Here is a 12,604-nt window from a genome sequence, read left to right on the forward strand (position 1 = left end):
TTGCAGAAATATGCTTCCATCTTAGCTGTGCTAAGACTAGCATTAGCTGTGCCAACTTGGTTTTCTTGAACTTGGAGGTCGTTCAAAGGGCTATCTACAACAGGTAAGATATTCATTGTTTATAACTGTTACACAGAACCCCAATTAAAAATGGCTGAAAAATCCCTTCTTCTTCAAAACATAATATATTTATATCTATATATGCTTTAGGACTATTTGACTGACAAGTTGTATAGAATACACAAAAAAAAAACATCTGCACTTATAAAGTATCTTTTCAACATTAGCTAATTTTACAAAGTGTTTAAAGTGTCTTATTGGCTAACTACCTGCTACTGGGAGTACCTTGGAATTTTTCCTCTTATATAAAATAATATGTCAAGCATTTTGCAGGTCTCAGCTTTTTTTTTTTTTTATTCAGATTTTTGTCTTTTAGAAAATGAAATGAGTAAAAGAGTTTGGAAACTCAATGTTTCTCCATACTTTATTTCCCCTTTTCCACACTTTTCCAGAACTGGAAAATACTAATACTAAAATCCGTATGGTTCAAGACTGCATAGGAACCCTGCAGGAGTTTCCCTGGCTCTGCCTGAGTGAAAGTGCAGAGTACGTACCCGGCATGCAGCGGCAATCGTACTGAGTCACCAGATTCGGGTCGTACTCCGAGTTGATTGGGTTGTGGTGGGCCAGCTTTATCATCTTTTTGAAAGCGTCGTAGATAAAGATGAAGCTGATGAGTGCGGAGAAGCCTTCCTCGGTGAAACGTGTGAAATACTGCACCAGGAAGCTGGCGTCTGTGGCGACCAGCACCAGACAGAGAAAACCCGACCACAGGCCGATCCACAGCCGGAACTCAAGGTAGTCAAAATGGTTGTCTCTGAATGAGGACACAGTGGGCACAATATATGAGTCACACTATTATTGCTTGATGCCAAGAGGTGAAAGGGGAGCAATAGTGTTTTTGCTTGTGACTGCATGTGTGTGTTTATTTGTCTGTCTGTTAGCAAAATATCTAATTAACCGAGTGTAATGAAAATTGCAGAAAGTAATGATTGGATGTACATTTATGCTGATTAACTTTTAGAGTCAACCTGAATTAAGATGGCTACCACAGCCAACGGACCAAAAAATTGACGGTGACTGATCCTCAACACATATTCTGAGTGCTAACATACTGACTTAAATTTATGCCATTAACTATTCAGTCAACTCTGTCTGTTGGTGAGCAAAATATCTCATAAACCACTGAACACATTTTAAGGACTTTCAGGGAATAATTTGTTAAAGTGTATCTGCAACTAATTAACTTTTGGAGTCAATCCAATTCAAGAAAACTGCCACAGCTGATCAACATTAGCCAACACAAAAGTTGTCTACTGTAAAGATATTGAGCAAAAATTTGATGTGTTACAAGCTGAGTCATTCATAACATACTCTGAGTGTGAAGTCAAAACTAATGTTATTTTCAAGGTTTGACCAAAATGACTAGAACTTTCATTTCTACATATAAAATAATCTTAGTTTAAAATTCTGGCATGAAATTTAGTGCGCAATATGCATTCCTTGAAGGAATGTTAAGCCTAATTCTTTTTAAATGATTAAACCCCCCTGACTGCTATCTAACACAAAGAAAACTTGTTTAATATTAAACAAGCTTGTTTAATATTAGTTAAACATGCAGGTGTTTGAGGTGCTGACATGTAACAAGAGTACAGCCTTTTCAATGACACTTATTGTTGTTGTACAGTACATTAAGCAGCTGTTAGCAGCCTAGCAGCTGCTGCTAACACCGTATGTGTTGACTCAAAGCTTGAGGACATTTGCAGGACACAAATGCCACAACATGCTTAACCCACCGTGTGAAAATAAATGAGAGTGAATTATTAATAATGGAACAAAATCAGCATGGAGTTTGGTAATGTTAGAAGAGTGGCTGAGAGAGGGAACACAGAGGAAGGATGAAGGGGAACAATCTACAGACTTTAGCTCATATAAAATCCTTTTACATCACCAGTATGCATCAATTAGAGGCCCAGCATTTATTGGAGGAAAAAATGCTGATCCAACATCCAACAAGTTTCAGGTCAGAGTTTGACACCAAGATCACTGAGCAACAACAATGTGAGACATGATGGTGTTAAAGCCATTTTGGTCAAATCTTGAAAGCAATCTAAAATTAAAAAATTTACACAATTTGTTTGTGCTCAGAGTATACTTTGTGGGTGACTCTCAGCTACCACCACATCTAAATTTAGCTTCATAACAGTAAATCTGATTGAGTTATAACCATTTCTGCTGTTGCTAATGTTGATTAGCTGTGGCAGCCATCTTGATTTAGGTTGATGTCCAAAGTTAACCAGCTGGAGATGTACATCCAATGATTATTTTCTGAACATTTTATTAAAATCTGTCCAGTGTCTCATGAGATATTTTGCCAACAGACAGACACATACACTGGCAAAAATATTATCACCTGCCTTTCACGTTTTGGCAGCAGATGACTAACTATGAGAACAGATTTTTCATCTGTCCTTATTCTGTTGGTAAACTAAAAGAGTATTTTCATTTGGTTCAACATGAGAGTGAGTAGTGCTGGTTTTCGAACAACCTGTTACTGCTGAGAGATTTATAATAAAGATAATAATTTTCAAATTAACAACCTTTGATGCAAAGTTGCCAAATTACCCCGAATCTGCTAAATCTATTTTTTAAGCCTCATTATTTTATAAAAAAAAGTAAAAGGATCGAATGCAAAAACCACACAAACAGAATCTGTTATTTGAAGAAAGAGCTGATAATATTTCTGATACTGCTCTCTGCTCTGTCATTGGCTGACATTCTTTCATTCATTCATCTTCTTGTGACTTGAATACGTCGGCAGCTACTCACTTGCTGAAATTGAAGAGGAGTCTTTCAAAGACCAGAACTGGGCCTGTGCTGCTGAGAATGGTCAGGGGCTGACCGGCCAGCAGACAGAACACTGCTCCTGAAAGGGCGGTACCCAGGAAACTTTCCAACACGCCCTGCAACACACACATACACACACATTATTAGGTTAGTGCAGATTCTCAGACATCCAGGAAATCTGAAGAGTTTGAACAGAGGGAAACTGAAGAAGTTTCACCTCTCATCCAAAAGGTTTCTTCAATCACATGTCAACTCACTGAGTAATAAATAATTTGCAAAATATCTTAGAAATTAAGTACTTCCCTTGAAGGAAAACATATTTCCCACCACCTTTAATGACAGTTTTAAACTAAGATCATCTTGTGATGAGAAGGGATTGAGATATAGCTGTTTTGGTTCAATCTTGTCAATGATAAAGTTGCTGCTCAGAGTATGTGTTGGAGATGACTCCGCTACAACCACACAAAACTTTAGCTCAATATCTCTAAAACTGACTGAGCTATAACCGGTTATGTGTTAGTAAGTTTGATTAGCTGTGGTGGCCATCTTGAATTAGTTTGAATACAAAAATAAATAAGTTACAATGTATTCACTGACTGTACATCTATGACATTTTAATTCAAATATGTTCGGGGATTCACAAGATATTTTGCAAACAGAAAGGCAAGGTCAACTCCAAACTGAAATGCCAAAGTTTGAAGCAAAGAGCTCACTCAGAGTATATGTTTGGGATGACTCTCAGCTACTACCATACCAAAATCTGTCTCAATAACTGTAAAAATGATTAAATTACACCAAGTTTTGTATTTATTTATGTTAGGTGCAGCAACCATCTTGAATCAGGCTTACTCCAAAAGTTCATTTGTTGTGATTATACAACAAAGAGTTTCTGTTTCGAAGCAATCACTGAGCAAGGTTAACTGAGGACAGGGATTCCCTCTGCTGTGCTCAGAAAGGAAAAGAAGGAGTGATACGGGATAAGGATCAGTGATGGTTGGGGGGAAGGGGGGTCATTCAACCGCCATGATGAGGCTACAGTAGCTGAGTAATCTGGATCTGTGGTTATTTACAGCATAGGTAAATCCCTGAGGCCGGTACAGTGCAGGTTTCCATCAGAGGAGAGGCCAACACCAACACCTCTATCAGGGCACAGCCTTTTACTTATAGGGAGGGGGGGGGGCAGGATAGATGCAGCAAGCTCTGTCCTCCATTGCACAAACACTTGAAACAATTCTCATAAGGAATCAACAGTTGTCTCAGCAGATTGTTCTGATATAGGCCTCTAAGCCCTAAAGTAGCTGAAGAGACTTATTTTCAGTCCTGGAGGGCCACTGCCCTGCATGTTTTAGATGTTTCTCCGCTTTGACACACCTGAAATGATTGAATGAGAGATTAACAGGCTTCTGCAGAACCTGAAGACCTGCTGAAGAGCAGGGAAACAACTAAAACATGCAGGATAGTGGCCCTCCAGGACTGGACACCTGTGGTTCCACACATATGGCCCGTCTGACCCCCAAATACAGCGCGCTACAATAATCGAGGCACAAAGTAATAAAGGCGTGAATGATCTTTTCAAAATCTTACCTGGACAAAACGGTTTTGATTTTGGCAATTTGCTGCAGCTGGAAAAAGCTTGTTTTAACTACAGAACTGACTTGTTTGTCAAATCTAAAGGTTGCCATCTATTTTCACTCCCAGATTGGTGGCAATGAATTTCAAATATGGAGAAAAAAAAAAACAAAATTCACATGGCGGGTGTCACAAGAGCCACTTGGGCGGAATAATATGAGTTCTGTCTTTTTATCATTAAATCTCAAAAATTGCCTGGTCTCCTGTGCCCCTCCCTGACATCTGTATCGGAACAGTTTAATACAAATACGTTTACTGTTACACACTTACTAGTTACTAGACCTATGACTTAAAGTGATAGTTCATTTACTTTTGAAGATGGCTTCTGTGGAAAGGTTATGAACAACTAGTATCTTAGTTGTTGTAGACAGTGCGGTGGCTGAAAACTGCAAATAATACTAAAGCCTTATTTAATTTGAACAACAGTTCCTTTATTTTATTTATCCAGTGTTCCAGAGAAACCTTGGTTAGACTTAGAATGCCTACCACTGTTTGACGACAGGTTCAACTGTGACGTCTATATCCGTCTCAGAATGTGATGTTTTGTCTACCACTTAGAGATAACTCCAAAGTACAAGTATGATTGTTGTCACTCTCTTAGAGAGAGGTCCTCATTGCAAGGAAGACTGTCCGAACCATGTGAAACTAGAGTGGTCCAAATATATTATCTCCAGCTGTCAATGTTTGAGTCTTTTGTTTAATTATTAAGAAAATACCTCACAAAATTAATGGCAAAGCCAGCCACGCTCGGTTGCGGTTGAATCACTCCTTTTTTCCATGCTCTTTGTCACCAAAGACCCAAGGGATCTCGATAAAAGGTAGTGAAGTTTTTGGGGGTTTTTTGTAATTGGGGTGCTTAGAGAGACAGCACACAAAAGATAGAGAAAACCTTTCCAAGTAAAAAAATTCTATTTATAGTTATTTGACTCAAAGCTGTGAGCTGTAAAACTTCATTTGGGCATGCACAAAGCAGCTGCTCAGACTTCAGTCAAATTATAAACTGAACAATCTTTTAAACAAATTGGGCAAACTTCCTTGTCTAAATTGGGATGCGACTACATTTACTGAATGAACTCAGTCAATGTTAATGTTAGTTTTATGGTATGTAGCTGTGAAATGAAATATTTTGCAGAATTATTGTCTGAAGTGTGAATGCCCATGGAAAATGACAGCAAGACGATAGCGCTAGTAGCAGCTGGAGAATAAGCCTAGAGAAATAAAACAGCTAGCTAGCAGACAGTGCCAGTGTTGGCCGATTAAACTTTGAAGTAACCCAGTTTGTGAAACAGAGTTTAATTTTGACCAGACTGACAAGCTTACAACTAACTGTTTTTAACCTATAGAATCTCACTTTAAAAAAGTTTGAATTGTCCCTTTAATAAATAAGATACAATAAAGTGTGTGTGGCAGGTGGGTTACCTGCATGTTTTCAGTAGCATCTCCAAGCAGGCCTCCGAACGTGATGGCGTTAGTGACGGTGCCCAGATAGATGAACAAGATGGCGGACAGAGACTGGATATGCAGAGCATCATAGAAGTCACTGGCGAAAAACGGCAGTTTCCTCTTCACATCCAGGACGAGACCCCCACAAAATCTAAAGACAGATTCATTCAAGTAAGTTCAGAACTTGTTCATGTTAATGTCCAATTTAAACATAATGGGGGTGCCTGATGTGCACAAGCTGTGAAAAAAAAAAATTCAGAAACATTTCTGTGAAAAAGAGGATAAAAGAAAAGAATAGTGTTAATCAACCATTAAAGTACTTCCATTGCTTGCACTTTTTTGTGGAATATTTCTTCCCTTGAAGCTGCAGATCTTCACTAATAACTCTCAGATACAATCAGGATTATAAACATGAGGATAATACCTTCATCTGCAAAGCTCACATGAGCTTAAAGTCACATTTAAAAAAGCCCCCTACTTTTTTTTTTTTTAATCTGATGTTTCAGAGGATGATTTTGTGACTTATTCCATCACATCTTAAATAATTTCTTAAATACTTACTTTCTTGTTCGCTGAAGCTCCTCTCCAACCTGGTGTCCCCCTCCTCCTCCTCCTCCTCCTGCATGGCCCATATCATGGGGGGTGTCACCATTCAACTGAGGGGCCTCAAACCCAGAATACATGTTCTTCCTTTGAAAATGAAATAAACGCTCCTTCAGTAAACCAAAGCATGAAATGAAAACTTGTGTTAAATTTCAGAGTGATTTTGTCTTGTTTAAACCTGTCAGATCAGTTTATATAAATACTGTAGATATTAATTAAACTTATAGCAGAATCTATCTAGATTATAAAAGTGTGTGACAAATGAAAGCAGAAAAAGTAAACATTTTTATTCACTTGACAGTTAAAAAATGTTCAGCCATTTTTATAAATATACATGTCTATTTGTTTCTCACAGTGGAGTTAGGCTTTATGGGTATATGCTGGCCATTTTGGAGTGGAGTTCTGTAAAAAAGTTATGAGTAATTAATATCTCACTTGTTGTAGATAACTTTGAGCAACCTCAACTCAGAGAAATAGTTTCATTTTGCCAGGATTGACGAGCTAACAGCTAGTCTGAGCAGCCAGCTGTAGCACTTCTTGTACATCCTGAAGCAATTCTCCAAGAATATTATAATAGTTCTGTAGAAATAGTTGTAGAATTTGAAACTAATGACACTATAAGAAGTTTAAATGTTAACTTTTGCATTAATTGTTGTGAAACTTTGAAGATTGGGCTTGGTTTAAGATGACAAAATCTGCTTTAATGTGGGTCCATTCAAACAAGCTAATATTAACTCGTCATCAAGTCAGAGCGGACAAACCTGCAAAACAGTTTTTGTCATCTTAAAACAACTCATGTTAGTTAAATGATGGTGTGGATTCGAGCAGACCTTTTGTCTGAGGAGGGCAGAGATTTGGGTGGTTCTATCCTGATGTCAGGGTCCCACTCCCCAGGAGGCAGGACGATCACTTCATCCAGGAACTCGTCAATACCAGCCAGCAGGTCCTTCCTGTCCTTTGCTTTATAAGCGATATCATGGAAAACCTTCAGAAAGATGTAAAATAACCAACCAATTGAGCTATTAATAATGCAAAATGTCATGTTTTTATCCAGAATTGTGTATATATATATAACCACCAAGTGTGAAACTACAACATCTTCCAGTCACTTTTTTCCTGGTTCATAAGGTGCAAAACATCCCTGACTTCAATTTATGCCACAAAATCATCACTACGCAACCAAAAAAATATACATTTCCATACTTTTGCAGTGTGTCGAAATATTGAGCTAATGTTTGTGAAGCTCAGGGCTCAAGTTGAGAATACTGCAGATAAACACACGAGGTGATGACTCAGATACACAAACATTCAACAGGACAGACATAGGAAGGCTGTGGGGGTAAAGTTTAACTCGAGGAAATCCAGAAAAAAAAAACACTTCCTAAAGAGTAGAGTTAGGGCCTGTACAGAAAAAAATGTTAACAGGATCTCTCAGGTTAAGATTCCTAACACCCATAAATAGAAGTTTTCAAACTATTTAGCCTGAAATGCACATTTGGCTTTGTTTTATTTATTTGAAGAACTATAAAAGTACTGTAAGTTGTAAGCTGTTAGTTAAACGCTGGTGACAGACTACTGTGGAACTGAACCATTCAGTTCGCCTGCCAGTAGAAATAATTATCTCACTGCAAGGAAAAACACAGTGATAATTATTGTTAATCTAGTTTAACCAGTCTGAGCATACCAGGGGACTGAGTTTGAAAATTAGCAGCTGTCTAGAGAACATTTGTACTGAGCAACAGTGACATTAGCATGTAACATTTGCCATGAATTGTCCTCGTTTTAAATAAAATTCAAATAATTAGTTAAAGGCCTGGCATTCCTTGAAGGGATGCTCATCACCCACTGCCTTTCATTCCCGGGTTTAAACTATGATGATCTTAAGATGAGGAATGATGGAGGTGAAAATAACATCATGAGTGATCTCATGTGATCTCATAGATATCATAGATATCATGTGAGATCTAGCAAGATGGGTTAGCAGTCAGAGTATGTGTTAGGGATGACTCTCAGCTACAACCACAACAAAGTTTTGCTCTATGTCTGCAAATTTAATTGAATTATAGCCATTTTTGTGTTGACTAATGCTGATTAGCTGTGGCAACCACTTTGAATTAGGTTGACTCCAAAAGTTATTCAGTTTTAGATGTACAACTAATAATAAATTTTGACTGTTTTAGTAAAATCCAACCAAGTAGTTCATGAGATATTTTCGTAACAGACAGACAAACAAATAGTGTTCAAAAATATATTTACAGTAGGTGAGAAAATAATTATTCAGAACTTTTTCCACATAACCCTACTTAAAAAGATTTGAACAGAAAAATGGGTTCTTTAAACTATTTTTAAGTAAAACTGTTCAAAGGTATACAAATAAATAGGATTTTTTTTAAAAACACTTTGGTATGTAGTGTTTTGCCTTAAACTGGGGTACTATTTAGAAAGTTCTATCCCGTTAGTTTTAGCATTGTCATGTTTTAGCTTATTTAGCCTTCCTGTACATTTCGTTTAGTTTATCTTAGCTCATACTTTAGATATTGTTAGATTCCTAATTGTTGTTTAGTTAAGCCTTAACTTTATCATGATTTTTTTTAGATTATTTAGCTACTGTTTTGACTGTCTCAGCACATGCTTAGATATGTCTGGTTTCGTGATTTTATTTAGATTATCCTATATTTCATTTAGATTATACATGATTCATTTAGATTATACATGATTGATGTGTTTTTCTTTTTTGTGTTTCATTCTGTTTTTGTTTCTGTTGTAAAGCGCTTTGGATCGCCTTGTTGCTGAAAAGTGCTATATAAATAAATCTCACTTCACTTCACTTCACTTCACTTAAAGGATAAGCTCTAATGCATTATAACAGTGAAAATTGAAACAAATCTTTTATTCTGATACATATGTTTAAAAAAAAATAGGATCACAATTTTTTTTAAGTGGAAACAATAAATCTCTGCAGCTAATAATAAACTTTTAAGACATTTGTGCCTCCCAGCAAAATCAGGCCCATTTCATCTCAGGAGAAATTGGTCAGTTAACTGAACGAACCAAACGTCTCATCATGAAAACCACGTACCTCATCTGACATCAGGGTTGCGATGGCTCTTCCAATCTCACGGTAAGACTTTGATTTTCCTTTAGGACCCAACAGCACAAAAAGAAATCTAAACAACAAACAGATAAAGAGATGTAGAAAGTTTATTTTTCACAAGTATGTTAAACAGTTGTTTTAGTCAGGAACAGGTTGTTTTTTTTCCAGCTGAGTACCTTGTGGGCACGGGGACTTCAGTAAGCGCCCCCAGCATAACGGCCTGCTGCAGACGGACAAAAGCCACAAAGGGGGTTTCCAGGAAGTCCACCTCTCCAACGAGGACATTTGATGCCTCAGCGTCACGGGGCAACTTTTTCATGAACTTATTTTTCAGCTGTTGAGAGGAAAAGAAAGTGTTTTTACTTTTTATAAACTCATAGAAACAGGTAGAGCCTGCCCTTTCCTTCAATTATGTAGCAAAAGTACCATGACTTTATGCCATCTGATAAACCCATTTTACTACAGTATATATCCAAAGTCTACATTCTGTACAAGCTGGACTTGGCAAAAGAACAAACACAAAAACGCCGATGGGTCACAGTATTACAATCACTCAAAGGTGTAGCTAATAATGCAGACATTGTGCATAGGGGAAAATCTTGACTCCTGGCATTTACTCGGAAGTTACTTTGACACACCGAACCCTCCTCAAAGGTTGATGAAAACCACTCCCAATGGCAACAAGAATTATTCATTAAAAGACGATAACAGAATCCGGTATAACGAAAAAAATGATCAGGAACAACTCATGGAACAAGATGCTCTGAGGATTACAGGATCATTTATGAACTTGATTAAAGCAGAGGCTTTCAGCACTATATTAAAAATTGACTTTGGTGGTAAAAATTATTGGTGTAAACTGTTGATTTAAAGAAAAAATCCCATGTAAGTAGATGATCAACTAAAGTGTTGATCTAAAATACAAAAGATCAAAGTATTTTGACAAATCTAAAGTTTCCTTTAAGTGATGTTCTATCAAATAAACATTAATAGTTTGTACCTTATCAGCTATGACACTGGTCAAAGAGCACAGATTACTGAGAAAGATGCAAAAGTCTTCATCCAGGCTAGCCAATAATATGTTTTCTTTACTCAAAAACAACATACTGGTGTGAAAGAACACTTCATTAATTAATTAATAAACCTCTACACATCTGCACAGCACCATTTGTTTAGTTTATTCCAGTTTTCCTACCCGAACAACATCTGTGTTATTACTCAGATGTTTGAGGGCTGGACACAGACCTTTATGAGTCGATGGTGTCGAGGCTGCTGAATGTATAACACAGTAACACGAATGTTGAGAAAACATCAACAAACTAAACAAGGGATGCATGCAATGGTGAAGAGCTTTAATATCAGCTAATGCAGTGTTCTTTCACATCAAAGCAACAACACTTTTTAAGAGGTTATATAAAACAGGCCCTTGTTTGGCTAACCATTAGCTTAGCGTGGAAAAAGACTTCTGTTTTCTTCATACTCTTTGCTCTACGGCTGATGTCATGGCTGATAAGGTGCTAACTATTATTAGCTATTTGACGGAACATCACTTCAAAAATCACCAGACTACCCTTGTAAATGTTGTTACAGTTTAACGGCACAGCTTTTATCTCACGCAGTCTGTCACACTTCAGCAGTCCACAGTTACTCCATCTTGAGCCGTGACACGGAGAGTGACAGCGCGCAAACATTCGACAACAGAAACTCACACAACAGAGACAGAGAACTTTTGTTGCTCCAAGCGGAAGAAATCCCTGTGAGTTTCACACACAAGGCAACAGGCAGCCCTGCAGAGCAGAGACCACAGCAGCTCTCCTGTAATTAAAAAAACAAACTAAGCATTGACACATTACCTGGTCCTTCTCTGGTTTGTCAGAGAAATCACCCAGGCTGTTGGAAGTCAGGTTACGGTGGGAAGTAGTTGGACTCCCTGTGCAGAGGGGATAAATTGGTTAATTGAAAGAGTAAATATGACTTTTTTATTAGAAGAAAGGTAAGTAAGATAAAAGAAAAGCCAGGAGGAAAGTATATTAAAAGAGGCAGAAGCATCAGCTAAAAGTGGCAAGACTTGAGCTTTAAGGCTAATGCCAGATGGGCATTCATTTAGGGGCAAGACTTTACTCAGAAGATCCATCTGAATGGCCTTCACCACAGGAAGTGGGGGACTCATAGAAGCAGTACATGGTGGAGAATGACCCACAGAGATGTTCTGATGGGCCGTACCAAAGATCAGGTATTATATTAGTCCATGAATAAAAAAGATTTATTAACGTAAACAGGCAAAAAAAAAGGGTGGTGGGAGGTGGGGGTTGGGGGCGGTAAGAGGCCTGAAAGGTTGAGAAAAACTGATTTAGTCCCTCCAGAGAAAGGAGAGCGGGATATGTAGTCATCTCACATCTGCTGCAGAAAGATGCTGCTCATGAAATTACTCACAGATGTGTAAACTATGGAGCTTAGTTCGATGCAGTAGATTTCATCATCGCTGTTATGTTGGAGCACACTTTACACCAATTCAGCTTTCTGTTGCCAAACAAATATTTAGCTAAGAACACAAGACTGTTTCCACATCTGCTTCAGATGGAGAGCTGAATAAGTAAAATTATTATTATAATTATTATTATTATTATTTGGCCATTATTCTCCCGTTTCAGTCACTATTTTTGATTCACTGCTCCTCCTGCAGTTTTTAAAATACCCATACAAAACATTTATTAAAACATGCAGTTTGATACTGGGAATACTGTGCTTTCACTTTTGGTAGCACTACATCTTACAACATAAATCAATTAAAATTAAAAAAGGAAATTCCTGGTAAACAACAATGGGATTTTGGTAAAACGAGTGAAAAACCACAGCCATATTTGGAGCTCTATGGCTCAGATGTACTTCACAGTAGAAACATCATCCAAAGCTTAAACAGGTCACAGA

General features: G+C 37.6%; 1 protein-coding gene across 4 annotated transcripts in view; it reads right to left on the reverse strand.

Moving 5' to 3' along the window:
* Positions 1 to 12,604, reverse strand: part of LOC108242604 (electrogenic sodium bicarbonate cotransporter 1) — a 45,800-nt gene that overhangs the window by 14,000 nt on the left and 19,196 nt on the right. For all 4 annotated transcript variants that reach the window (XM_017427557.3, XM_037979580.1, XM_037979578.1 and 1 more), the window contains exons 7-14: positions 11,530 to 11,606; positions 9,853 to 10,010; positions 9,662 to 9,749; positions 7,413 to 7,567; positions 6,541 to 6,669; positions 5,956 to 6,130; positions 2,890 to 3,023; positions 615 to 877 (exon numbers count right to left, since the gene is read on the reverse strand). In XM_017427557.3, coding sequence (XP_017283046.1) covers positions 615 to 877; positions 2,890 to 3,023; positions 5,956 to 6,130; positions 6,541 to 6,669; positions 7,413 to 7,567; positions 9,662 to 9,749; positions 9,853 to 10,010; positions 11,530 to 11,606 — 1,179 coding nt within the window. The remainder of the gene's footprint in view (positions 1 to 614; positions 878 to 2,889; positions 3,024 to 5,955; positions 6,131 to 6,540; positions 6,670 to 7,412; positions 7,568 to 9,661; positions 9,750 to 9,852; positions 10,011 to 11,529; positions 11,607 to 12,604) is intronic.

Source organism: Kryptolebias marmoratus, linkage group LG14 (assembly GCF_001649575.2).
Source record: "Kryptolebias marmoratus isolate JLee-2015 linkage group LG14, ASM164957v2, whole genome shotgun sequence".
Lineage (NCBI taxonomy): Eukaryota > Metazoa > Chordata > Actinopteri > Cyprinodontiformes > Rivulidae > Kryptolebias > Kryptolebias marmoratus.